This window comes from Pelophylax lessonae (genome assembly GCF_965119305.1).
Source record: "Pelophylax lessonae genome assembly, chromosome: 4".
Taxonomy (NCBI): Eukaryota; Metazoa; Chordata; class Amphibia; order Anura; family Ranidae; genus Pelophylax; species Pelophylax lessonae.
In genome coordinates, this window is record NC_138771.1 from 13017471 (window position 1) to 13044026 (window position 26556).

The following is a 26556-nucleotide window of genomic DNA, read 5'->3' on the forward strand; positions in this document are numbered from 1 at the left end:
AAAGGCATGGAAGAGGGCTCACAGGTCCTCGTTCCTCATGGGCGGGACTTTGATGAGCCACTGTCTAGCTACATAATATATGCCAGTGACTTATTAGCATTACAGAGCACCAAAAAGCTGACCATTATAAGAAGCACGACGTCCATCCACTGGCCAGCCAGTGAAGCATTACAAGAGTTCTGAGTTTACGTCACTTTGAACATTAGCACCAAAGGTTCGGAGACCTCTTGGACGGGTTATGGGAAAGTGGTAGCCTATGGGAGTCCATTCCACGCAGGATCCTGGATGGGTTATGGGAAAGTGGTAGCCTAAGGGAGTCCATTCCACTCAGGATTCTGGATTGGTTATGGGAAAGTGGTAGCCTATGGGAGTCCATTCCACACAGGATCCTGGATTGCTTATGGGAAAGTGGTAGGCTATGGGAGTCCATTCCACACAGGATCCTGGATGGGTTATGGGAAAATGGTAGCCTATGGGAGTCCATTCCACACAGGATCCTGGATTGGTTATGGGAAAGTGGTAGCCTATGGGAGTCCGTTCCACACAGGATCCTGGATGGGTTATAGGAAAGTGGTAGCCTATGGGAGTCCATTCCACACAGGATCCTGGATGGGTTATAGGAAGTGGCAGCCTAAGGGAGTCCTTTCCACACAGGATCCTTATGGGAAAGTGTCAGCCTATGGGAGTCCGTTCCACACAGGATCCGGAATGGGTTATGGGAAAGTGGCAGCCTAAGGGAGTTCATTTCACACAGGATCATGGATGGGTTATAGGAAAGTGGTAGCCTAAGGGAGTCCATTCCACACCGGAACCTGGATGGATTATGGAAAATTGGTAGCCTAAGGGAATCCATTCCACACAGGATCCTGGATGGGTTATGGGAAAGTGGTAGCCTATGGGAGTCCATTCCACACCAGAACCTGGATGGGTTATGGGAAAGTGGTAGCCTAAGGGAGTCCATTCCACACAGGATCCTGGATGGGTTATGGGAAAGTGGTATCCTAGGGGAGTCCATTCCACACCAGAACCTGGATGGGTTATGGGAAAGTGGTAGCCTAAGGGAGTCCATTCCACACAGGATCCTGGATGGGTTATGGGAAAGTGGTATCCTAGGGGAGTCCATTCCACACCAGAACCTGGATGGGTTATGGGAAAGTGGTAGCCTAAGGGAGTCCATTCCACACAGGATCCTGAATAGGGTATGGAAGAGTGGTATCCTAGGGGAGTCCATTCCTGAAAGGATACTGGAGGGGTATAGGAAAGTGGTAGCCCATGGGAGTCTATTCCACACAGGATCCTGGATGGGTTATAGGAAAGGGGTAGCCTATGGGAGTCCATTCCACACAGGATCCTGTTTCTTTTCTATTTCCATTGTCTTGTGGACGGTTGATGACCTCACTTGTAAGCCAGAAGATGCAGGGACGGATCTTTGGACCAATTCAGCAGGGGGTGACTATATCCAATCTTGGCAGACATGTCCACTGCACAGTTCTTGTCCCTGAGACTAGAGACGCAGCAGTCATCCTCACCTTCGGGACAACCGCTGATTGGTGAGCTCACGTGAACTCTGGGAATGAGCCTGGCAGGTCTGGCAGCATTGGGCTTGGACTGTAGCCAGCGAACAACGACCAAGGATCCTCAGAGTGCGACAGAAGCTGAAGGTGAGGCGGTCCCGGGTGCACGTGGCTGTAGGAGAAATAACAAATAAAGAGACAGCAGTCAACCACATGAATATGTACTTAAAGTGGACCTTAAAGAAGAACTTTACTTTTGTTGAGAACAGAACAATCCTCTCTGGGTGATCAACATATATTGCACCCTGTCCTCCTTTTTATGTCCTTCTCTTTCTGTTCTTATAACCCCCAACTGTTCTTTCTTGTTATCGTGATACAGTTACAGTGTCGCAGTTTATTTTCAGATTGTTAGTACTTTGTGCGTGGAATACAGAAGGGTTTCTCTATCCCCTAACTTGGTATCCATGTATGCCGTGGTTTCTGTAACCTTTCTTTTAGAATTGTTCTCGCTATTCTGTATGCCTAAAAATGCTTTAATGAAAATGTATTGAATACAGAAAACTGAAGCCAATTATCTGGAAGGCTGTGTCCCCAGAGTGAGTTTGAAGCAAACTGCGGCCCATGGGCTGAATGTGGCCATTTGCTTGCCTTTATCCGACCCTTGGGGCACTAATACTTTGACTAATACAAGGCACTATTGCTACCACTGACACCAATGATGGGGCACTATTCCTCCCACTGGCACCAGTGATGGGGCACTATTCCTCCCACTGACATCAATAATGGGGTACTATTCCTCCCACTGACACCAATGATGGGGCACTATTCCTCCCACTGACACCAATAATGGGACAGTATTCCTCCCACTGACACCAATTATGGGGCACTATTACTCCCACTGACATCAATGATGGGGCACTATTCCTCCCACTGACACCAATGATGAGGCACTACTCCTCCCACTGATACCAATGATGGAGCACTATTCCTCCCACTGATATGAATAATGGGGCACTATTCCTCCCACTGACATCAATGATGGGGCACTATTCCTCTCACTGACACCAATGATGGGGCACTATTTCTCCCACTGACACCAATGATGGGGCACTATTCCTCCCACTGATACCAATGATGGGGCACTATTCCTTCCACTGATACCAGTGATGGGGCACTATTCCTTCCACTGATACCAGTGATGGGGCACTATTCCTCCCACTGACACCAATGATGGGGCACTATTCCTCCCACTGACACCAATGATGGGGCACTATTCCTCCCACTGACACCAATGATGGGGCACTATTACTCCCACTGACATCAATGATGGGGCACTATTCCTCCCACTGACACCAATGATGAGGCACTACTCCTCCCACTGATACCAATGATGGAGCACTATTCCTCCCACTGATATGAATAATGGGGCACTATTCCTCCCACTGACACCAATGATGGGGCACTATTCCTCTCACTGACACCAATGATGGGGCACTATTCCTCCCACTGATACCAATGATGGGGCACTATTCCTTCCACTGATACCAGTGATGGGGCACTATTCCTTCCACTGATACCAGTGATGGGGCACTATTCCTCCCACTGACACCAATGATGGGGCACTATTCCTCCCACTGACACCAATGATGGGGCACTATTCCTCCCACTGACACCAATGATGAGGCACTATTCCTCCCACTGATACCAATGATGGGGCACTATTTCTCTCACTGATACCAATGACGGGGCACTATTCCTCCCACTGATACCAATGATGGGGCACTATTCCTCCCACTGACACCAATGATCGGACACTATTCTTCTCACTGACACCAATGGTGGGACACTATTCCTCTCACTGACACCATTGATGGGGCACTATTCCTTCCACTGAAACCAAAGATGGAGCACTATTTTTCCAGTTAATACCAATGATGGGGCACTATTCCTCCCACTGATACCAATGATGGGGCACTATTCCTCCCACTGACACCAATGATGGGGCACTATTCCTCTCACTGACACCAATGGTGGGGCACTATTCCTCTCACTGACACCAGTGATGGGGCACTATTCCTTCCACTGAAACCAAAGATGGAGCACTATTCTTCCAGTTAATACCAATGATGGGACACTATTCCTCCCACTGACACCAATGATGGGGTACTATTCCTCCCACTGATACCAATGATGGGGCACTATTCCTCCCACTGACACCAATGATGGGGCACTATTCCCCTCACTGACACCAATGGTGGGGCACTATTCCTCTCACTGACACCAGTGATGGGGCACTATTCCTTCCACTGAAACCAAAGATGGAGCACTATTCTTCCAGTTAATACCAATGATGGGACACTATTCCTCCCACTGACACCAATGATGGGGCACTATTCCTCCCACTGACACCAATGATGGGGCACTATTCCTCCCACTGATACCAATGATGGGGCACTATTCCTCCCACTGACACCAATGATGGGGCACCATTCCACCCACTGATACCAATGATGGGACACCATTCCTCTCACTGACACCAATGATGGGGCACTATTCCTCCCACTGACACCAATGATGGGGCACTATTCCTCTCACTGACACCAATGATGGGACACTATTCCTCTCACTGACACCAATGATGGAGCACTATTCTTCCAGTTAATACCAATGATGGGACACTATTCCTCTCACTGACACCAATGAAGGGACACTATTCCTCCCACTGATACCAATGATGGGGCACTATTTCTCCCACTGAAACCAATGATGGGACACTATTCCTCCCACTGATACCAATGATGGGGCACTATTCCTCCCACTGACACCGATGGGGCACTATTTCTCCCACTGACACCAATGATGGGGCACTATTCCTCCCCCTGACACCAATGATGGGGCACTATTCCTCCCACTGACACCAATGATGGGGCACTATTTCTCCCACTGACACCAATGATGGGGCACTATTCCTCCCACTGATACCAATGATGGGGCACTATTCCTCCCACTGACACCAATGATGGGGCACTATTCCTCTCACTGACACCAATGGTGGGGCACTATTCCTTTCACTGACACCAGTGATGGGGCACTATTTCTTCCACTGAAACCAAAGATGGAGCACTATTCTTCCAGTTAATACCAATGATGGGACACTATTCCTCCCACTGACAACAATGATGGGGCACTATTTCTCCCACTGACACCAATGATGGGGCACTATTCCTCCCACTGACACCAATGATGGGGCACTATTCCTCCCACTGATACCAATGATGGGGCACTATTCCTCCCACTGACACCAATGATGGGGCACTATTTCTCCCACTGACACCAATGATGGGGCACTATTCCTCCCACTGACACCAATGATGGGGCACTATTTCTCCCACTGACACCAATGATGGGGCACTATTCCTTCCACTGAAAGCAAAGATGGAGCACTATTCTTCTAGTTAATACCAATGATGGGGCACTATTTCTTCACCAACTGTAATTTATTTTTCTATGCAAGTCGCCTCCAGGTCGCCCCGAAGTAGTACAGGACCCTTTTTCTAAGTCGAAGCGACTTGTGTCGCTCCTATTAGAATCGGTCCTGTACTACTCAATGGACCCGACGTTGTGCGACTTGCCAGGCTGACCAAGTCGCCTGGCAAGTCGTAATAGAGTGAACCGGCTCTTACAATTATGTGACACTTTGTGTCGGTCTATCACATAAAATCCCAATAAAATATATTTACGTTTTTGGTTGTGGAAAGTTTCAAGGCACTGTACCTAAACTAAATTAGCTAAAAGCCTAATTCTGGTTTATTCACATAATCGGCTCTGACTTCTTTTTTTATATCCGGAAACACTTCGTATTCAGAAGGTTTTCCTAGGAATCCTCAAGCGGTTTAGCCCCATCATTCATCAGATTTATGAAGACGGCTACATTGTATGTGTGAAGGCTACACTTCTAACGATCCTCACATCCCCTGATATCCAGCGGATTGCAGAGAAATCCAGGAAATCAGAGGTTCCGTTCCTCCGGATACATTTCCTGTGCTCAGAATCTGAAGTTTACATAGAGAGAATCTTCAAAGGCTTCTGTTCATTGTTTCTCTTTATTGTGTCAACATCCACATGGTCGGGGTATCAAACCAGAGGAGATGTCTGAGTATGAGCAACCATAGTGAAGGTTAAAAGGGTCACATGAGACAAAATAGAAACCGTCTTCAGTAAATGAGCCTTTCATAACATTTCCCAATGCTATGTAAACATTCACACACCTTGAAAGAACACGCATATTCCATAATCTCCACCCTACACGCCCCAGAGTCACCGTGAGATTCTGTTACCGTAGAGTGTGAGCCTACGGGGGCCTGGAGATGGGGATTAATAAAAGAATACCATAAAACCTCAAAAGCTGTAGGGCTATATCCTCTCATTTTTGGTATTTTTGCCTCCTCCTTAATGCAAGTACCTCTTCCTTAGACAATCTGTCCAAAACTGAGCTCAAAAGATCCATCCCCTTATGTTCCCCCCATTCTCCCCCCTCTGTCTACCAATGAGATCAATAGCACAACTATCAGTCCTTCCCTGAAGGGTTTTAGGTGTAATCCTGAACTCTGGCCTCTCCTTCGGGCTTCACATCTAATCACAGATCAAATCTTGCTGCTTTCACCTCTGTAACATTTCCTAAATTTACCTTTCTTAAAGCAGAGTCCCCCCCCTACCCGTCCAAAAATTAAAAGTCAGCAGCTACACATACTGTAGCTGCTGACTTTTAATATTAGGACACTTACCTGTCTTGGAATCCAGCAATGTCGGCCCTGCAGCAGATGTTTCCGTCAGCTGTCGGGTGCTGCCGCCGAAATTGCCGGTAAGGGAACCTGGCAGTGAAGCCTTGCGTCTTCACGGCTGGGTCCCTACTGCGCATGCGTGAAGCGCGCTGTGCTTGGTAATTGGCCTGGAAGCAGATGGAGGAGGCCGAACCTCTGATGTACCTTGTCACGGCGAGGTCCGACGGAAGTGGGGACAGGGTACCTGTCAAAAACAAGTACCCGCTCCCCCCTCCCCTCTGAAAGGTGCCAAATGTGGCACTGGGGGGAGACGGGGGAGGAGACGGATAAGCAGAAGTTCCACTTTTGAGTGGAACTCTGCTTTAACCAATGACACCACCAAGTTTCTTATACCCATGGCTACCTGCTCTCTAGCTCCCTCATCTCCTCCTCCCATGCTCACCTCCATGACTTCTCCAGAGCCTCTCCCACACTCACTGCTCCTCCTTCCTCATTGGCCTACCTCTACACTGAATATCCCCCCTCAGCCTATCATGAATGCTGCTGCTAGATACATCCATCTTACCAACCGCTTAGTGTCCTGAACCCGTCTGCCAATTCTATGCATTAAAATAAAAAAACCTTCTGTGTTTAGCAGCCCCTCCAGCAGCCCTAATACTTACCTATGCCCCCTCTCTTTCCAGTGATGTCCATGAGTCCTTCGGCCATCCTGGGACTCTCCTCCCTGATTGCCTGAGATACAGCCTCGGTGACATTGGCTCCCATGGCTGTCAATCAAAGTCAGTGAGCCAATAAATAGAGAGAGGAGGCCGGGGCCGAACGGCAGCCCGGGGCTTAATGGACACACGGAGCTGCAGCTTGGCTCAAGTGCCCCCCATAGCAAGCTGCTTGCTGTGGGGGCACTCAATAGGGTGGTCTGACCAGGAGCAGGAACGAGGACCCGAAAAAGAGGAGGATCCGGGCTGCTCTATGCAAAACCAGCTGCACAGAGGAGGTAAGTATTACATGTTATTATTTTTTTTTTTTTAAAGAGACTTTACAATCACTTTAATTAACGTTATCATTAAAAACCTTGGACACTTAGACTTTATGTCCAGGAACAAGGGTAACAGATATGAGGTAGCAGGGTACATGTGGGATGTGGGGCAGGATGTGGGGCAGGAGTGAGATCAGGGAGAAATTAGACTCAGGATAACTGAGCAAGCGTGAATCTAGCTATCAGGCAGACTAGTAGAGGAGGGACTAAATACCCTCCCAGTAGCCAGCATCAGGTGAAGACTGATTACTGGGATCAGTTGGCTGATGGAAGATACCTGCTAGTAGACACCAGAACTCCACCCTTCTGCTCTGGAAACTACACTGCCACCAGCAGGCGAACCAGGTCCTGACACTATGGGGGAGTTTTATGAAAACTAGTGCACACGGAATCTGGTGCAGCTGTGCAAAGTAACCAATCAGCTTCTAGGTTTTATAGTCAAATCTTAATTGAAATTAGAAGCTGATTAGTTACCATGCACAGCTTCACCAAATTCTGTGTGTACCAGTTTTAGTAAATCTCCTATGTCTCAGTATAGAGACGGCCATCTTGGTTGAGGCAGAGCTATGCTTTCTCATGTCAAAACCTCCAGCAAGAATAACAGGTGACATAATCAAATCTTCCTTTTTTGAGTTCACATCCACATGGTCTGCCTTTTATCACTTTTAAATATTCATATATATATATATATATATATATATATATATATATATATATATATATATATATATAGTATCTTACAAAAGTGAGCACACCGCTCACATTTTTGTAAATATATTATATCTTCCAGTGACCAGTATGAGAGAGTGAGAGCGACAACACCAAATTTAACACACCTGCTCCCCATTCACACCTGAGACCTTGTAACACTAACGAGTCACATGACACCGGGGGAGGGAAAATGGCTAATTGGGCCCAATTTGGACATTTTCACTTAGGGGTGTACTCACTTTTGTTGCCAGCGGTTTAGACATTAATGGCTGTGTGTTGAGTTATTTTAAGGGGACAGCAAATTTACACTGTTATACAAGCTGTACACTACTTTACATTGTAGCAAAGTGTCATTTCTTCAGTGTTGTCACAGGAAAAGATAGAATAAAATATTTACAAAAATGTGACGGGTGTACTGACTTTTGTGAGATACTCTATCTATCTATCTATCTATCTATCTATCTATCTATCTATCTATCTATCTATCTATCTATCTATCTATCTATCTATCTATCTATCTATCTATCTAACAATCAATCAATCTCTCACCCTATCAACTCCCTTTCTAGTCTAAAGTTGGGTACACACTAGTAGAAAAGCTGCAGAAAATTCCCGTCCGAGGTAAAATCGTACGATTTTTGGCTAGTGTGTACACAGCTTTCAGCAGCCGATGCCGACATTTTCAACGAAAAAAAACGGAAGGACAAATATCAAAATTTTTATCGTCCGTCCCCAGATGACTGATTTTCGTTTAATGTGTATGCAGTACGTCCGTGAAAAATCGGATACGAAAGACCGCGCATGATCTGAAGTTGCTGACGACCCGGAAGTCTAGGAACAAATGTCCAAAAAAAAAAAATCGGACGAGAAATTTCGTGAACATTTATGCACTGTCAACTAAAAACGGTTATGAACGCTGAGCAAGAGAGAGAAAAATCAGGGGATGTTTCGTCCGATTTCCATCAAGTGTGTACGAGCCTTAACTCTAAATAAGAGCTATGAACAATGTTTTTTGAACCTTTATTTTGTGTTTTTTTCTTTACTGCATGGGAGTGTGACCCAATCACCGACCCTGGAATCTGAAATCTTGGTCACTGTTAATATGTCAGCAAATAAGGTATAAACATTAACTCTGCAGTCCAGTTTGGGGGGAGGGGGTTGCTGGGCCAGTTAGTGGAACACAGCTTTTTGTGCCATTGCCTTTTGCTGTTGCTTTGCAGCCAGCTTATCAGCATTGCAAATAATGTGCAGAGTTGGCATTTAATGAGGGCACTGCCACTCCCAGCATTGGTATTCACAATCCCAGACTCTGTTCTATATTCACAGATCTACCAACGCTGCATATGAAAGGGATTACACATCAGCTTTGTATAACCAAGGCACTGTAATAAGCGGTGGAACACCGTCCACATTCTAATATCTGTAATTAAAGCTGATATGGTGAGATACCGGTGAGCCATATAAGTTATTCATTTCTTTGTAAGCATTGGCAAGTTTCAGAAGGGAACTGTATCCGATATTACTGAAAGTCTCTGTGCTTATTCAGTATTTATGTTTCACTTTTAATTTCCTGTTAATTTATTAAAAATTTTAATATAACCAGTTCTGGACCGGAAGGATTTGCCCACTTTATGACCAGGCCATTTTTATTTTTTTGCGATTCGGCACTGCGTTTCTTTAACGCCTTCCTCAAATAAAATGGATGTCCTTTTTTCCCCCCACAAATAGAGCTTTATTTTGGTTGATCACCTCTGTGATTTTTATTTTTGCGCTATAAACAAAAAAAGAGCGACAATTCTGAAAAAAAAAGAAACAATATTTTTTACATCCTGCTATATAACATTCCCCCCCCAAAAAATTTTAAAAAATCTATATTTTCATCCTTTTAGTGCCGGTTTACATTTGTGCGATGCGGGAAGGCTGCGAATATGCAGCGTGATCCCGCATCGCATCCGCACCTCTGGCAGTTCACACTGCCATATGCGATACGCAGGGGGTGTCAATTAAAAGTTAACGACACCCCCAGTTGCGATCGCATATCGCAGTGCGATTTGCAAGTTCGCACAGAATCGGATCGCACTAGTGTGAACCACCATGCGATCCGATTCTGCTGCGGATAAAAAAAAGCCTCATGTGCGAGTTTAGTGCGGATGCGGTGCAAATTCAGCCATACAAAGTGTATGGCTGAAATTTGCACCGCACATGAGATTGAATGTAATTTAGGAGCAGTGCGCTCCAAATTACATGCGATCTCCGCAATCGCACTAATGTGAACCGGGCGTAGGCCACTTTGTATTCTGCTACATATTTTTCGTATAAAAAAAAAATCGCAATAAGCATATTTTGAATGGTTTGTGCAAAAGTTATCGCGTCTACAAACTAGGGAAAAGATTTATGTCATTATTATATTATCTTTTTTTTTACTAGTAATGGCGGCGATCTGCGATTTCTAGCAGGACTGCGACATTGCGGCAGACAGATCGGACCCCTAACTGACATTTTTTACATTTTTGGGGGAACCAGTGACATTACTACAGTAATCAGTGCTAAAAATATGCACTGTTAAGCTGGCCATAAACTAGATGAAAAATTTCATTTTCTAAAAATGAAAAATCGGCCGTGAGAGCAGACGATCGTGCCATCATGTAATGACCGAATTTCGAGCGATAAATCATTCAATGGACGTTTTTCGTTCAGTTTGTCACATATGCCGAGTGCAAACAGTTCGGCCTGAGAAACACATTAACCTTTCAATTTATCGTTCGTTTGGCAGAATTTTCCAAACTGTTCCTTCGTTTTTTCGGCTCTGAAAAGTTAAAAACTATTTTCTATTTGTGCCCATTAACTGGGGGAAAAACAAACGATCGGACCAAATGACAGATTTTCAAACGATTTTTCGGCTAGTGTATGGCCAGCATTACTGTACTATTGACACTGGCAGGGAAGGGATTAACACCAGGGGCGATCAAAGGGTTAAGTGTGAGCCTAGGGGAGTGTTTTCTAACTGTATGGTCGATGGGCTTGTGAAATGATCATAGAGACCTGTGATCCTATATAGAAGGATCAGAGGTGCTCTGTGATCATTTCAGAGTACTAATAGTAGTGGCAAGTAGTTAAATGTACATTTTTATTTTTACTTAAATTGTATTTTTTATTTTCCTTTTCCTGTTTTCAATCAGCATACTGACTTAGGCTGAACACCGGGGGGGGGGGAATGCTGCTTTGCAGAGGGGGCTGCCCCCATACTGCACTGGGTAAAATGCTGATTGGGGTCTAAGGACCAGAAAAGCAGCTTCACTTACCCACCCAATCTGTGGAAATGTATGAGAAACACAAGGCGCCTCTAAGTGCAGTATTGACTGTTTATTGTAACATCAAAGGGTTTTCATACATTTCCACAGAGCTGCTTCTCCTCCTAAGTGCTGCCCGAGTGGACGCTGACCAAAACCACCCTTTGGATCCAGGGCTCGGCCAAACAGAAGCGCCCATATTTTCTACTTTTTCTCACCCAATCTTACACTCCCGCAGGCTCCTCTGCACTGCAAAACCGGCCCCTGCAGCCTATTCCCACCATAATGAAGGGGTGCAAATATGTTGGTTTGTCAGCGCTACCACAGTGCACAGGGATAAACCCTTAAAACCGCATACATGTGTCGTATGAATATATTGCATGGATGTAAAGTGTGATTTTTACCATAGCTGTGCACAGGAAGAAGAGGGGACACCCTCGAAACGCGTCAGTTATATTTGGAGTTTTACATTCCACTACTGTTTGTACTAGCGTACTATGCTGAGTGGGGATTTCTGGGGGACCTACACTTTTATTTCGCTTGAAATGTAATCTCTTTTGGGAGTATGATGTATATACTTTTTAAATAAATTGTTGTAAAAGGTAATGCGTTAGGCTGATGCCCCCTCTGTATTATTTTCTTTTTACTGCATTAGGGTGTGAACCCCAAAGCGCAAACATATTTGCATGTGTGCCCATGTGTATATATACTGACAGTGTCAGCAGAGCAATGGATGGTGTCAGTAGGGCAGAGATTGGTGTCAGTAGGAAAGAGGACAGTGTCAGTAGGGCAGAGATTGGTGTCAGCAGAGCAATGGACGGTGTCAGTAGGGCAGAGATTGGTGTCAGTAGGAAAGAGGACAGTGTCAGTAGGGCAGAGATTGGTGTCAGTAGAGCAGTGGATGGTGTCAGTAGGGCAGTGGACGGTGTCAGTAGGGAAGTGGATGGTGTCAGTAGAGCAGTGGACGGTGTCAGTAGAGCAGTGGACAGTGTCAGTAGGGCAGTGGATGGTGTCAGTAGAGCAGTGGACGGTGTCAGTAGGGCAGTGGATGGTGTCAGTAGAGCAGTGGACGGTGTTAGTAGACCAGTGGACAGTGTCAGTAGGGCAGTGGATGGTGTCAGTAGAGCAGTGGACGGTGTCAGTAGGGCAGTGGACGGTGTCAGTAGGGCAGTGGATGGTGTCAGTAGAACAGTGGACGGTGTCAGAAGGGCAGTGGATGGTGTCAGTAGGGCAGAGATTGGTGTCAGTAGGGCAGTGGATGGTGTCAGTAGGGCAGTGGATGGTGTCAGTAGAGCAGTGGACGGTGTTAGTAGACCACTGGACGGTGTCAGTAGGACAGTGGACGGTGTCAGTAGGGCAGAGATTGGTGTCAGTAGGGCAGAGATTGGTGTCAGCAGAGCAATGGACGGGGTCAGTAGAGCAGTGGACGGTGTCAGTAGGGCAGTGGATGGTGTTTGTAGACCAGTGGACGGTGTCTGTAGGGCAGTGGATGGTGTCAGTAGGGCAGAGATTGGTGTCAGTAGGGCAGTGGATGGTGTCAGTAGGGCAGTGGATGGTGTCAGTAGAGCAGTGGACGGTGTCAGAAGAGCAGTGGATGGTGTCTGTAGGGCAGTGGATGGTGTCAGTAGGGCAGTGGATGGTGTCAGTAGGGCAGAGATTGGTGTCAGTAGGGCAGAGATTGGTGTCAGTAGGGCAGTGGATGGTGTCAGTAGAGCAGTGGATGGTGTCAGTAGAGCAGTGGCAGTGGATGGTGTCAGTAGAGCAGTGGACGGTGTCAGTAGGGCAGTGGACGGTGTCAGTAGAGCAGTGGATGGTGTCAGTAGGGCAGTGGACAGTGTCAGTAGGGCAGAGGATGGTGTCAGTAGAGCAGTGGACGGTGTCAGTAGGGCAGTGGACGGTGTCAGTAGGGCAGAGGACGGTGTCAGTAGGGCAGTGGATGGTGTCAGTAGGGCAGAGACTGGTGTCAGTAGGGAAGAGATTGGTGTCAGTAGGGAAGAGATTGGTGTCAGTAGACCAGTGGATGGTGTCAGTGGGGCAGAGATTGGTGTCAGTAAGGCAGTGGATGGTGTCAATAATTTTTATTTTTATTATTTTTTTACACTTTTTCTTTAGGAGCCCCGTTTGGGGGCTTTGGTGAAATATCAGGGGTCTAAACAGGGGGAATCTACACCACACAGGGTGATTAGGATGTGCCCAGGCACATCTGGCATACCCTGTGCGCATGCCAGGGCTGGGAACAGGGGGTGGGCAGGAGGGGGCGGCTGCCCTGGGCACTGTGGCATTATGTGGGGTGGGGGGGGGGTTCACAAGGAGATTGGGGGAAGAGATTTGTATTGGGAGAGAGAATTTGGAGGGCAGCAGGGGGTAAGAATTGTTCTGGGGGGGGGGGATTTGAGAGTTTTGTGCTAGGAGTGGTGATATGTGGGGTCTGTGTTGGGATGGGGGGAAGAGGATTTGTGCTAGGAGTGCTGATTTTTGGGGTTTGTGCTAGAAGAGCTGATATGGTAGAGGGGCGAGGGATTTTTAGGGGGTAAGCATGCAGATTAGTGTTTTTTTTGGGGGGGGAGGGGGAATTTTTGCTGACACATCTTTGGGGGAGGGGAGGGCTGGTTTGGCATGTTCGCCCCAGGCTGTTGATAAACTTGTCCTGACACTGTGCAAGCCTTTGTTCCCAACTATGCTCTGGTGGTCGCTGGTCCTCTGAGATCATCAACTACAATGCAGAACCCAAAGTCCGGCACTGAACTGGAGGAGCATGAGATTGGGCCCACAAGACCGAAATGAGCACTTAACCCAGGGATCCTCAAACTACGGCCCTCCAGCTGTTGTGGAAATACACATCCCATGAGGAATTGTATAACACTGACATTCACAGACAGGACTAGGCATGATGGAAATTGTAGTCAGGGCCGCTGATAGGGGGGGACCACCAGTCCTCTTGCAGGGGGCCCGAGCACACAGGGGGGCCCACACAGAGAGGGGGGATTAGTGATGGACAACCAATACAGAAATCTTCCTCCAGCACCTGAATCTGATCTGTCCCTCTCCCTGCTATCAGCTTTTATCTGCTGAGAAAGAGACAGTTGTCCCTTCACTAATGCCCCTCCCTTGTGTGGCCCCCCTCCCAGCACTGGCTCTAATGTTATCTCTGCTCAGGAGTTTATTTGTAACTTTGTTTCTCTCTCTCTCTCTCTCTGATCACTGAGCTCCAACTGCCCAGCCTGTATATTTTTCTCATCTTCTTTTTATTTAACATAGTTTTTTTTTTTAGATTTAGCAGGAATTATGCGAGTTATGTTATATTTGTGTCTGAGAATAGTGATTTTGTTGTAATATTAGCTAAATATATCTTTAATATTTTCTTGGGGGGGCCCTGCCAGGTAGTCTGTACTGGGCCTCGCGATTTCTAACAGCGGCCCTGATTGTAATTCCTGAACAAATGGAGGGCAAAAGTTTGAAGACTCCTGATTTAACCCCATCACAGTCTCAATTTAGAAAAAAGCTGTATTCCAATTTGCCCAGTGACAGTGCATGTATATTTGTCCTCTGCGAATCAGGCAAATTTCCTGTGCTGCTGAAAGTTTTTAATTGACTTAAAAATGGAAATACTGCATTCGGTTGCTAGATGGGGGATAAGTATTCTTAGTAATTTCCTTTGATACTTAGCCCCATCTAGTGGTCAAGTGTAGTATTTTACATTTTAAATCAATAAAAAACATTAAACCAGTTTAGGAAATAGCCTAATAATATAAATTTTTTCCCTGCACTTTCCCTGAGCAATGGATACAATTTTTATAAATACACTCCTGTGTGTGAGTATTAATACTTTATATCATGCAATACATTCTGATTATTAGGATTCATCTTAGAGGAGTATTACCTTTAGAAACAGACTTCTTGGGGATTTGTAACAAGAATTAATGAATTATATTATTTTTGCTGTTAGTTTTCTCATGTATAATGTTAAGTATTACAGAATTTTTTTTTTTTTTCACAGTAGCAAAATTTATTGCATATTCTTATATAGCTCCAATAGTATACGCTATGTGACCTAAACATCCCATTGCCTGCTTGTCCACTTACAGCTAAATTCCAACAAGGTATTTCCAGGCCGGTATTTCATCTATTTTTATAGGTGCTCCAGAGAATTGTCAGCCGCATTGTGACAAAGTATCTCTAGATATCACACAGCACACATCGGGGACACACACTGCAAGCACGCATGGACACAAATATGCAGTCCGAGCATACAGTGCTAACCAGAACTGTGCAATACACACACCGACATGAGATCAGATCTCCCACAGAACATTCCGCTCACCCAGACATGGAACAGATTTGTGAGATTAGGAATCACCCCGAGATTAGATCAATGCAAATCAGAGTATGTGAAAGGAGCAAGGGTTTACATAATCTATCATCTATCTCTCTTTCTATAGTATCCCTCCCTCTATCTCATTTCTTCAGTGTTGTCACATGAAAAGATAGAATAAAATATTTACAAAAATGTGAGGGGTGTACTCACTTTTGTGAAATACTATCTATCTATCTATCTATCTATCTATCTATCTATCTATCTATCTATCTATCTATCTATCTATCTATCTATCTATCTATCTATCTATCTATCTATCTATCTATCTATCTATCAGGGGCGTAACTACAGGGGTTGCAGCGGTTGCAATTGCAACCAGGCCCCATGCTCCAGGGGCAGGGCTGCTGTTAGAAATCGCGGTGCCCCGTACAGACTACCTGGCAGGGCCCCCCCAAGAAAATATTAAGATATATTTAGCTAAAATTACAAAAAAATCACTATTAGCAGACGCAAATATAACATAACTCGCATAATTCCTGCTAAATCTAAAAAAAAAAAAAAAAACTATGTTCAATAAAAATGATGATGAGAGGAGAAAAATATTCAGGCTGGGCAGTTGGAGCTCAGTGATCAGAAAGACAGAGAGAGAGAAACAAAGTTACAAATAAACTCCTGAGCAGAGATAACATTAGAGCCAGTGCTGGGAGGGGGGCCCACACAGGGAGGGGGATTAGTGAGGGACGACTGTCTCTTTCTCAGAAGATAAAAGCTGATTGCAGGGAGAGGGGCAGATCAGATTCAGGTGCTGGAGGAAGATTTCTGTATTTGTTGTCCATCAATAATCCCCCTCTCTGTGTGGGCCCCCTGTGTGCTCGGGCCCCCTGCAAGAGGACTGGTGGTCCCCCCTATCAGCGGCCCTGTCCAGGGGGCCTGTGCGGCTCTCCTGTACACCTGGATAGGAGGGGAGGCGGGGGCAGCATGTAGAGAAATCACTGTCCTCCTTTTTCCTCCTGTAGCTGCAGGAGGAAAATGGAGGAGATTGGTACCTCTGTATGCTGCCCCCGCCACTCCTCCTATCCAGTTAACTTGTGTTCTGCTGTCTCTGGGCCCCTGTGTGCTCCCCTGGTCCCCCCCCCCTCCCCACTGTGCTCCCTTCCCTCTCCTGCCGACTGCTGCAGGGGATGTGTCACAATAGAGAACCAGGAAGGGGTCAGTAAATATGTAATTCACCAGCTCCTTCCTTTTCTGAATGGACAGAGTCATAGTCAGTGACATTGTAAAAAAATAAAATAAAATGATAAAAAATAATACAATTAAAATACCAAAAAATAAAAACTACTGACACCAGTGGGTGAACTTCCAGGATCGCAAAGGTCACACTTGCAACTGGGCATTATAAATTGCTAATTTCTTAAAATTTCAATGAACACATACAGAGGTTTTTAACAGAGATCACCCCCGGTCAGTCCTGATCAAAGAGTAACTCCTCAAAGGGAGGAAATCTCAATGTTATATACAGAGGAGGCTCTAGGCTTTATGAGGCCTAAGGCAAAACTTGGACATGAGGCCCCACTCAAGCCCATAATGGGAAAAATAATTCAAGCAACAAAAATTAACTGTATAAATTGCATATATTAAGAGCCTTAACCTTTGTACTATGAATTCACAGTTGCTAGAATTTCCTCCCCCAGCCACCCAGGGGCCCTCTCCTCCTCCCTCAGCCACCCAGGGACCCTCTCCTTCTCCCTCAGCCACCCAGGGACCCTCTCCTTCTCCCTCAGCCACCCAGGGGCCCTCTCCTTCTCCTTCAGCCACCCAGGGGCCCTATCCTCCCTTAGCCACCCAGGTGCCCTCTCCTCCTTCAGCCACCCAGGGGCCCTCTCCTCTTCCCTTAGCTACCCAGGGGCCCTCTCCTTTTCCCCTAGCCACCCAGGGGCCCTCTCCTTTTCCCCAAGCCACCCAGCGGACAACAGACCCCTGGCAGCTGCAGTGAAGGGACTGCAGCACACTGCTGCAACTTTTATATCCGAGGATTTAAAACAATCTTTTACTTAGGAGATTTCCCTGACTGCGCCCTTCTAAATGTTGTCGTTCCGCCACTGGCCGCGAGGCCCCTGTAGGTGCGAGGCCTTAGGCGACTGCCTAATTTGCCTAATTAGAGAGCCGCCTATGGTTATATATTTTCTTTAGGTCTCATTTTACCATATCTGTCTATCTTCATATTCTATAATATCCTAAATATCGTTGGTTAAGCCATATGGTCAAGAATATTTTTTCCCCCACATAATGGCAACACCTGACCCAGTTAGGGTTGGGGGGAGGGACCCTAGTCCCCCAAACCCCACTAGGGTCATTTTGGAATTAGGGTTCCAGGAATACCTTAAGGCTCATCTCGGTGTTGAGTCCGTTAGGAACCAAGGTATTCAGCCTGAAGATCCAGGCCTTTTCCTTTTGTAACAGTACCCTGTCAAAATCACCCCGTCTAGGGGGAAGATTCAAGGCAAAGAACCCCTTTACTCTAAATCCTTTTATGCCGTTACTGTGTTTTTCTGCAAAATGAAGAGCCATCTGATGCCTGAGAAATTTACCAGCCTCTACGTGTATGGAAGCGGTAACCTATTGGGCCCACCATTCACTTCCTCCATTCCACAGCCTTTATCTTGCTGGGAGCCCTGAAATACGCCATTTATTGCCATACGAAGACACACAGTCTACATGTTGCAAACTGGCCCCTTTCCTTCATTCTTGCTGCTGGTAAGAGACATTTCTTATTTTTTATCAAGTCACGCCAGAAACTGTATTAACTTCATCCGGAGAGCATCTGGACTGTGTACACATGCATCCACTCTGGCTAAAGTGACCACCATCTACAGTCATATATTACCAGCATGATATGAAGGTTGCAATACTGAAGTCTGTTTATTGCAATGATGCAAATAATTGAAGCAAAAGCCTGAAGTCTTCATAAGCCTTAGAGTCAATCATCTCCATGGCCCCTACTTCTCTGCTGAGAATGGCTTAATGCTCTCAGCGCTCCATTATTACCGGATGGTACCAGTGTGGCTCATACCAATTTCCGTACCGCAATAATCAGTTTATATTTCCATTTGTACTCCCAACTGTACATCTACTTGGAATACAGGAACTGTTCCATACACTTACAGCATACTGGACTGTGGCCCTTTTTCCCTCTGGATCATCTGACCCCCTTTGGTCTACCCCACCTTCCACCTACCAGTGCCACTCCAATGAAGCCTTTCCACTTTCAACCAAGTGTTTTTTGATATGAGTTTGATATAAGGTTGTGTTGGGGTCAGTACTGGAGTTTTTTTTTTTTGCTGTGCTGGTAGGGTGCTGGGCGTCCTGGGCGTGGGGTGGAGTGCTTTTGAGGCCATTTGTGTGTTTTTATGAGCAGGGACGTGGTTCATTTGGGAATAGTTCACAGGCCTCTGAACACATATATATATATTTATTTTTGTTTCTACGTTATATTACTGTCTCAACCTCAATAAAGTACATTTTTTATCTTTTTCTAAATACCCGTGTTTGAGCCATCTTTTGCAACTCCTTTTGTGTTTTTTTCTCCACTTTAATAAAGGGCCCCACAACGAGAGTAAAGGGCCCAGGATCAGTGGCAAGAGCCCCAAGCTTGAAGCTTGAGAAGGGCCCCGGCCAGGGGTTGGGGGGGCCCTTCATGGTTTCTTGCACCAGGGCCCTGTAGGTTGTAGTTATGCCTCTGCTTTCTATCTATCTATCTATCTATCTATCTATCTATCTATCTATCTATCTATCTATCTATCTATCTATCTATCTATCTATCTATCTATCTATCTATCTATCTATCTATCTATCTATCACACAAATAATCAATCAATCTATCTCTCGTCCTATCAACTCCCTTTCTTAGTCTACTCTATCTTTCTATGTCTCTCGCTACTATTTCTCTTTCTCCATATCAGTCTATACTGTATCTCTTTCTTTCTCTCTCTTTCCATCTACAGTATCTCACATAAGTGAGTACACCCCTCACATTTTTGTAAATATTTTCATGTGACAACACTGAAGAAATGACACTTTGCTACAATGTAAAGTAGTGAGTGTACAGCTTGTATAACAGTGTAAATTTGCTGTCCCCTCAAAATAACTCAACACACAGCCATTAATGTCTAAATCACTGGCAACAAAAGTGAGTACACCCCTAAGTGACAATGTCCAAATTGGGCCTAAAGTGTCAATATTTTGTGTGGCCACCATTATTTTCCAGCTCTGCCTTAACCCTCTTGGGCATGGAGGTCACCAGAGCTTCACAGGTTGCCACTGGAGTTCTCTTCCACTCCTCCATGATGACATCACAGAGCTGGTGGATGTTAGAGACCTTGCGCTCCTCCACCTTTCATCTGAGGATGCCCCACAGATGCTCAATAGGGTTTAGCTCTGGAGAGATGCTTGGCCAGTCCATCACCTTTACCCCCAGCTTCTTTGGCAAGGCAGTGGTCGTCTTGGAGGTGTGTTTGGGGTTATCATGTTGGAATATTGCCCTGCAGCCCAGTCTCTGAAGGGAGGGGATCATGCTCTGCTTCAGTATGTCACAGTACATGTTGGCATTCATGGTTCTCTCAATGAACTGTAGCTCCCCGGTGCCGGCAGCACTCATGCAGCCCCAGACCATGACACTCCCACCACCATGCTTGACTGTAGGTAAGACACACTTGTCTTTGTACTCCTCGCCTGGTTGCCCCCACACACACTTGACACCATCTGAACCAAATAAATTTATCTTGGTCTCATCAGACCACAGGAGATGGTTCCAGTAATCCATGTCCTTAGTCTGCTTGTCTTCAGCAAACTGTTTGCGGGCTTTCTTATGCATCATCTTTAGAAGAGGCTTCCTTCTGGGACGACAGCCATGCAGACCAATTTGATGCAGTGTGCGGCGTATGGCCTGAGCACTGACAGGCTGACCCCCCCACCCCTTCAACCTCTGCAGCAATTCTGGCAACACTCATACGTCTATTTCCCAAAGACAACCTGAGCTGAGCACGTGCACTCAACTTCTTTGGTCGACCATGGCGAGGTCTGTTCTGAGTGGAACCTGTCCTGTTAAACCGCAGTATGGTCTTGGACACCGTGCTGCAGCTCAGTTTCAGGGTCTTTGCAATCTTCTTATAGACTAGGCCATCTTTATGTAAAGCAACAATTATTTTTTTCAGATCCTCAAAGAGTTCTTTGCCATGAGGTGCCATGTTGAACTTCCAGTGATCAGTATGAGAGAGTGAGAGCGATAACACCAAATTTAACACACCTGCTCCCCATTCACATCTGAGGAAAAATGGCTAATTGGGCCCAATTTGGACATTGTCACTTAGGGGGGTACTCACTTTGTGTGGCTGTGTGTTGAGTTATTTTGAGGGGACAGCAAATTTACACTGTTATACAAGCTGTACACTCACTACTTTACATTGTAGCAAAGTGTCATTTCTTCAGTGTTGTCACATGAAAATATTTACAAAAATGGGAGGGGTGTACTCACTTTTGTGAAATACTGTATCTATCTATCTATCTATCTATCTATCTATCTATCTATCTATCTATCTATCTATCTATCTATCTATCTATCTATCTATCTATCTATCTATCTATCTATCTATCTATCTATCTATCTATCTATCTATCTATCTATCTATCAGAAGGTGATCTCTTATGGTGTGGTGGGTGTGCACAGCGCTGGGTGTGGTAGCTCAGTGGCCACTTACCGGTGTTGTTCTGCTGGCAGTCCTGTGGGTTACACTTCTGGATATTCTCCGGCCATGGCTCGTGGTCACACAGATTATTATCTTCCTCGGCCGCCCCCGTTCTTTTATTCACACACTTCACCTGGCGACGTTGGACTCCCCCTCCGCAGGAAGCTGTGCACTAAATGCAGCCAAAGCGTGAAGACAGCCCAGAAAGGAGAAGACAGTGAAAAGGAGTGTGAGGGTGCACAGACCTATACCCCGCCCCCCCCCCCCCACCCCCATTGTAATCTGTGCTGCATAAAGCTGGTTAATTCGGCAGCCTTCTAGCTGTGCAGAGTGAAGTATCACTATACTAATGATGGAAATATGTCACCATATTACACTTACCTGGCCCCAGGGCCCTACAGCCCACGTAGTGCATGGATGTTCATTACAAGGACGGCTGCCGTTGGGTTTCAGACTTTCATCACAACGACCAGTCTGAGGGCAGGTGACCAACCTCTGCTGCATGCCACCGCCGCACTCCTCCGAGCACTGCAGGGCATACAAAGTGAAGACATAAGAATGCGGTACTGCTAGCAAGAGACTGAGACTACAAGAGTAACCAGGTGTTAGTCTGATTAGCACACAAGATATTGTTACATGCAATGAAAAGCAAAATAGCCCAATCCATAACAGCGAAATACAATACATAACATGTTATAGCACAAAGTTCCACTTTATCAGAGGTATTGTATGCCCCCCATATCAACGTGTTTCCATGAGAGTACCCACTTATATCAGATCGTCCCCCTAGATCAGTTGTCCCCATCAGAGTACTCTTTTTACATCAAGTGTCCCCATCAGAGTTCTGCTTTATATTAGGTGTCCCTATCACAGTGCCCCCTTACATTAGGTGTTCCCATCAGAGTGCCCCCTCACATCAGTTGTCTGCATCAAAATACCCCTCTTTTCCTCTGGTGTCCCCATCAGAGTGCCCCCTTACATCAGGGGTCCCCATCAGAGTCCCCACTTACATCAGGTGTCCCTATCAGAGTACCCCTTACATCAGGTGTCCCTATCAGAATACCCCTTACATCAGGTGTTCCTATCGGAGTCCCCCTTACATCAGGTGTCCCCATCAGAGTCCCTCTTACATCAGGTGTCCCCATCAGAGTGCCCCTTTACATCAGGTGTCCCCATCAGAGTCCTCCTTACATCAAGTATCCCCATCAGAGTTCCCCTTTACATCAGGTGTCCCCATCGGAGTCCTCCTTACATCAAGTGTCCCCCATCAGAGTCCTCCTTACATCAAGTGTCCCCATCAGAATTCCCCTTTACATCAGGTGTCCCCATCAGAGTCCCCCCTTACATCAGGTGTCCCCATAAGAGTCCTCCTTACATCAAGTGTCCCCATCACAGTCCTCCTTACATCAAGTGTCCCCATCAGAGTCCTCCTTACATCAAGTGTCCCCATCAGAGTTCCCCTTTACATCAGGTGTCCCCATCAGAGTCCCCCCTTAAATCAGATGTCCCCATAAGAGTGCCCCTTTACATCAGGTGTCTCCTTTAGAGTCCCCCTTACATCAGGTGTCCCCACCAGAGTCCCCCTTACATCAGGTGTCCCCATCAGAGTTCTGCTTTATATTAGGCATCCCTCTTACAGTGCGACCCTTACATCAGATATTCCCATAAGAGTGTCCTTTACATCAGGGGTCCCCATCAGAGTCCCCCTTACATCAGGTGTCCCCTTTAGAGTCCCCCTTACATCAGGTGTCCCCTTTAGAGTCCCCCTTACATCAGGTGTTCCCATCAGAGTACCCCTTACATCAAGTGTCCCCATCAGAGTCCCTCTTATATCAGGTGTCCCTATCAGAGTACCCCCCTTACATCAGGTGCCCCCATCAGAGTCCCCCCTTATATCAGGTGTCCCCATCAGAGTCCCCCCTTACATCAGGTGTCCCCATAAGAGTGCCCCCTTACATCAGGTGTCCCCATAAGAGTGTCCCTTTACATCAGGTGTCCCCTTTAGATTCCTCCTTACATCAGGTGTCCCCATCAGAGTCCCCCTTACATCAAGTGTCCCCATCAGAGTTCCCCTTACATCAGGTGACCCCATAAGAGTCCCCCTTACATCAGGTGTCCCCATCAGAGTCCCCCTTACATCAGGTGTCCCCATCAGAGTTCTGCTTTATATTAGGCATCCCTCTTACAGTGCCCCCTTACATCAGCTATTCCCATAAGAGTGTGCTTTACATCAGGGGTCCCCATCAGAGCCCCCTTACATCAGGGGTCCCCATCTGAGCCCCCTTACATCAGGGGTCCTCATCTGACTTATCTTGGCTATTCTTGTTTCTGCCCCTTCTGTAGTCCTCTGCAGGCATCCTGTAGCAGGTGAAGCCCCTCCCACAACCTTTCTGTCTGCACAGGCTATGTACAGCACAATGATGATGTCACTGGGACTTTTACAAGTTAATATCTGGCTTCGTAGAGGTGTTTTGGTGCACACAAAGTGGGGTTTAGATTTTTGTGGCCTTTGAGGAATAAATTCAAATTATTTTTTTTTTTGCTTGGAGCTTTAACAAACTTTCAGGGCTGCATGGTGACTTTTTTTTTTTTTTTTTAATCAGATCATTTTTATTGAAATTTTTGTAAAACAAACAAGAAACATACAAAACACAAGAGAAAAAAAAACCCCACTCTCATACAATACAGAGCAGAGCCTGCATGGTGACTTTAGCAAAACAATGAGGATGAGAAGAGGGAGGAGGGGAAAGGACCGATGGCCAAATTGGGTATTCCAGTCCTACCAGAGGCGTGTTTTCTTCATAGTTTACAACAGCATTGAGCAGGTGGATGAGAGGACTGAGGATCCAGGCTGTGACGAAGGTCTGTTATATTCTCTTGGTTTTTTTTTTTAATTTCTCCACCCTGCTGCAGACTTCTATCTCTTCCAGGAGTTGTGTCAGGAAACAGGTGCAAGACGACCTTGGCAGAATTACTCCCCTCTGTACTACCATTGTGTGACCTGGGTGTGGGGGATCCACAGCTGGGATGTTCACCTCATTGTCACATAAACACTAAGCACTTGGTACATTTAGTAAGGCTGCATTCACCTCTCCGGCGTTCTCCGCGTCACGCATTTTTAAAAATATTTTATGCATTTGCATGCTACATGCATAAATCAGCCCATTCATTTGAACAAGCTCTCCTATGTGCTCCAAAGAAGCTCCTGCTTGTTTTTGGGCAGTGAGCTCTGCTTTTTTTGGAGCGTTCGATGCATGTCTGCTGGTCGCGTTTAGGGCGCCCTCAAAAATAAATGGCACCGCAATCGAGATGCATTATTTTTGCGTGCATTCATTGGATGTGAATGGAGCTTCAGAGTCTCATCATAGCAGTAAAGCTCCTCCCTCCTCTTCCCAGGGGAGGACTGGACCAGGGGGCAGGGGGGCAAGTTCCCCCTGGACTACTCTGATGCCCCATAAAAAGGCTGCACTGCTTCTGCCACAGACATGCCCAAAGGATTCCTGGTGAAGAGAAGTAAAAAGTCCCCACCAGTGATCTACTGAGTGTGGGATGAAGACAAGGACAGAGCACTCTGGAATGGGGGTAAGGAGGAGGCCGGGAAGAGGGAGAGTGGGAGGGGGGGCCGAGTCGCTGCACCATGGGCCTCTGGTTTGTACTTGCCCCCTGGTCTGAAAGTTGCCAATCACCCCCTGCCTCTTCCTATCCCTATATTCTTTGTAAATAACACCCCAGTATCATGGACACAGGTAGAAGAGTGAGGCAGCTGAGTGGCGGTCTCTCTAGAAGTGTCCTCCCCTCCATCGGGGTGAAGCAATACTCGAAAAATGCAATAGGTACCGCGCAGTGTTTTCTGACACCTTGCAGCAGTGGCACTGATAGGGATGTAGAGCTGGCCCTTCTGTACCAGGTCCAGGCCCCCTGCAGGTATAGTAGGGCTGGCTTTATTCCTCTATCGGTGGCACTGCTGCAGGAAACATTATGTGCACTGAAATAAAATTATAAACGCAACACTTTTGTTTTTGCCCCCATTTTTCATGAGCTGAACTCAAAGATCGAAGACTTTTTCTATGTACACAAAAGTTCTATTTCTCTCAAATATTGTTCTCAAATCTGTCTAAATCCGTGTTAGTGAGCACTTCTCCTTTGCCAAGATAATCCGTCCACCTCACAGGTGTGGCAAATCAAGATGCTGATTGGACAGCATGATTATTGCACAGGTGTGCCTTAGGCTGGCCAAAATAAAAGGCCACTCTAAAATGTGCAGTTTTATCACACAGCACAATGCCACAGATGTGGCAAGTTTTGAGGGAGCGTGCAATTGGCATGCTGACTGCAGGAATGTCCACCAGAGCTGTTGCCCGTGAATTGAACGTTCATTTCTCTACCATAAGCCGTCTCCAAAGGCGTTTTAGAGAATTTGGCAGTACATCCAACCGGCCTCACAACCGCAGACCACGTGTAACCACACCGGCCCAGGACCTCCACATCCAGCATCTTCACCTCCAAGATGGTCTGAGACCAACCCAGGACCTCCACATCCAGCATCTTCACCTCCAAGATGATCTGAGACCAGCCCAGGACCTCCACATCCAGCATCTTCACCTCCAAGATGGTCTGAGACCAGCCCAGGACCTCCACATCCAGCATCTTCACCTCCAAGATGATCTGAGACCAGCCCAGGACCTCCACATCCAGCATCTTCACCTCCAAGATGGTCTGAGACCAGCCACCCGGACAGCTGCTGCAACAATCTGTTTGTATAACCAAAGAATTTCTGGACAAACTGTCAGAAACCGTCTCAGGGAAGCTCATCTGCATGCTCCTCGTCCTCATCGAGGTCTCCACCTGACTGCAGTTCATCATCGTAATGGACTTGAGTGGGCAAATGCTCACATTTGATGGCGTCTGGCACTTTGGAGAGGTGTTCTCTTCACGGATGAATCACAGTTTTCACTGTACCGGGAAGATGGCAGACAGCGTGTATGGCGTTGTGTGGGTGAGCGGTTTGCTGATGTCAACGTTGTGGATGGAGTGGCCCATGGTGGTGGTGGGGTTATGGTATGGGCAGGCGTATGTTGTGGATGGAGTGGCCCATGGTGGTGGTGGGGTTATGGTATAGGCAGGCGTATGTTATGGACAATGAACACAGGTGCATTTTATTGATGGCA

At 46.4% G+C, this 26556-nt stretch overlaps 1 protein-coding gene and 1 long non-coding RNA gene across 2 annotated transcripts in view; both read right to left on the reverse strand.

The window, feature by feature from the left end:
• Window positions 1-246: 246 nt before the first annotated feature.
• LOC309552210 lies at window positions 247-1246 on the reverse strand. Its single transcript, XR_014225130.1, has 2 exons — window positions 813-1246; window positions 247-605 (listed from the first exon to the last, which is right to left on the reverse strand). It is a non-coding gene; the product is annotated as an uncharacterized lncRNA (long non-coding RNA).
• A 9-nt stretch (window positions 1247-1255) lies between these two features.
• The window catches only part of ADAMTS7 (ADAM metallopeptidase with thrombospondin type 1 motif 7), a gene marked incomplete at its 5' end in the record, with an annotated part of 217485 nt that continues 192184 nt past the window's right edge, over window positions 1256-26556 (reverse strand). The window contains 3 exon segments of the mRNA XM_082252994.1: window positions 1256-1686; window positions 21401-21560; window positions 21770-21916. Of these exon segments, the coding sequence (XP_082109120.1) occupies window positions 1526-1686; window positions 21401-21560; window positions 21770-21916 (468 nt within the window). The 3' untranslated portion in view covers window positions 1256-1525.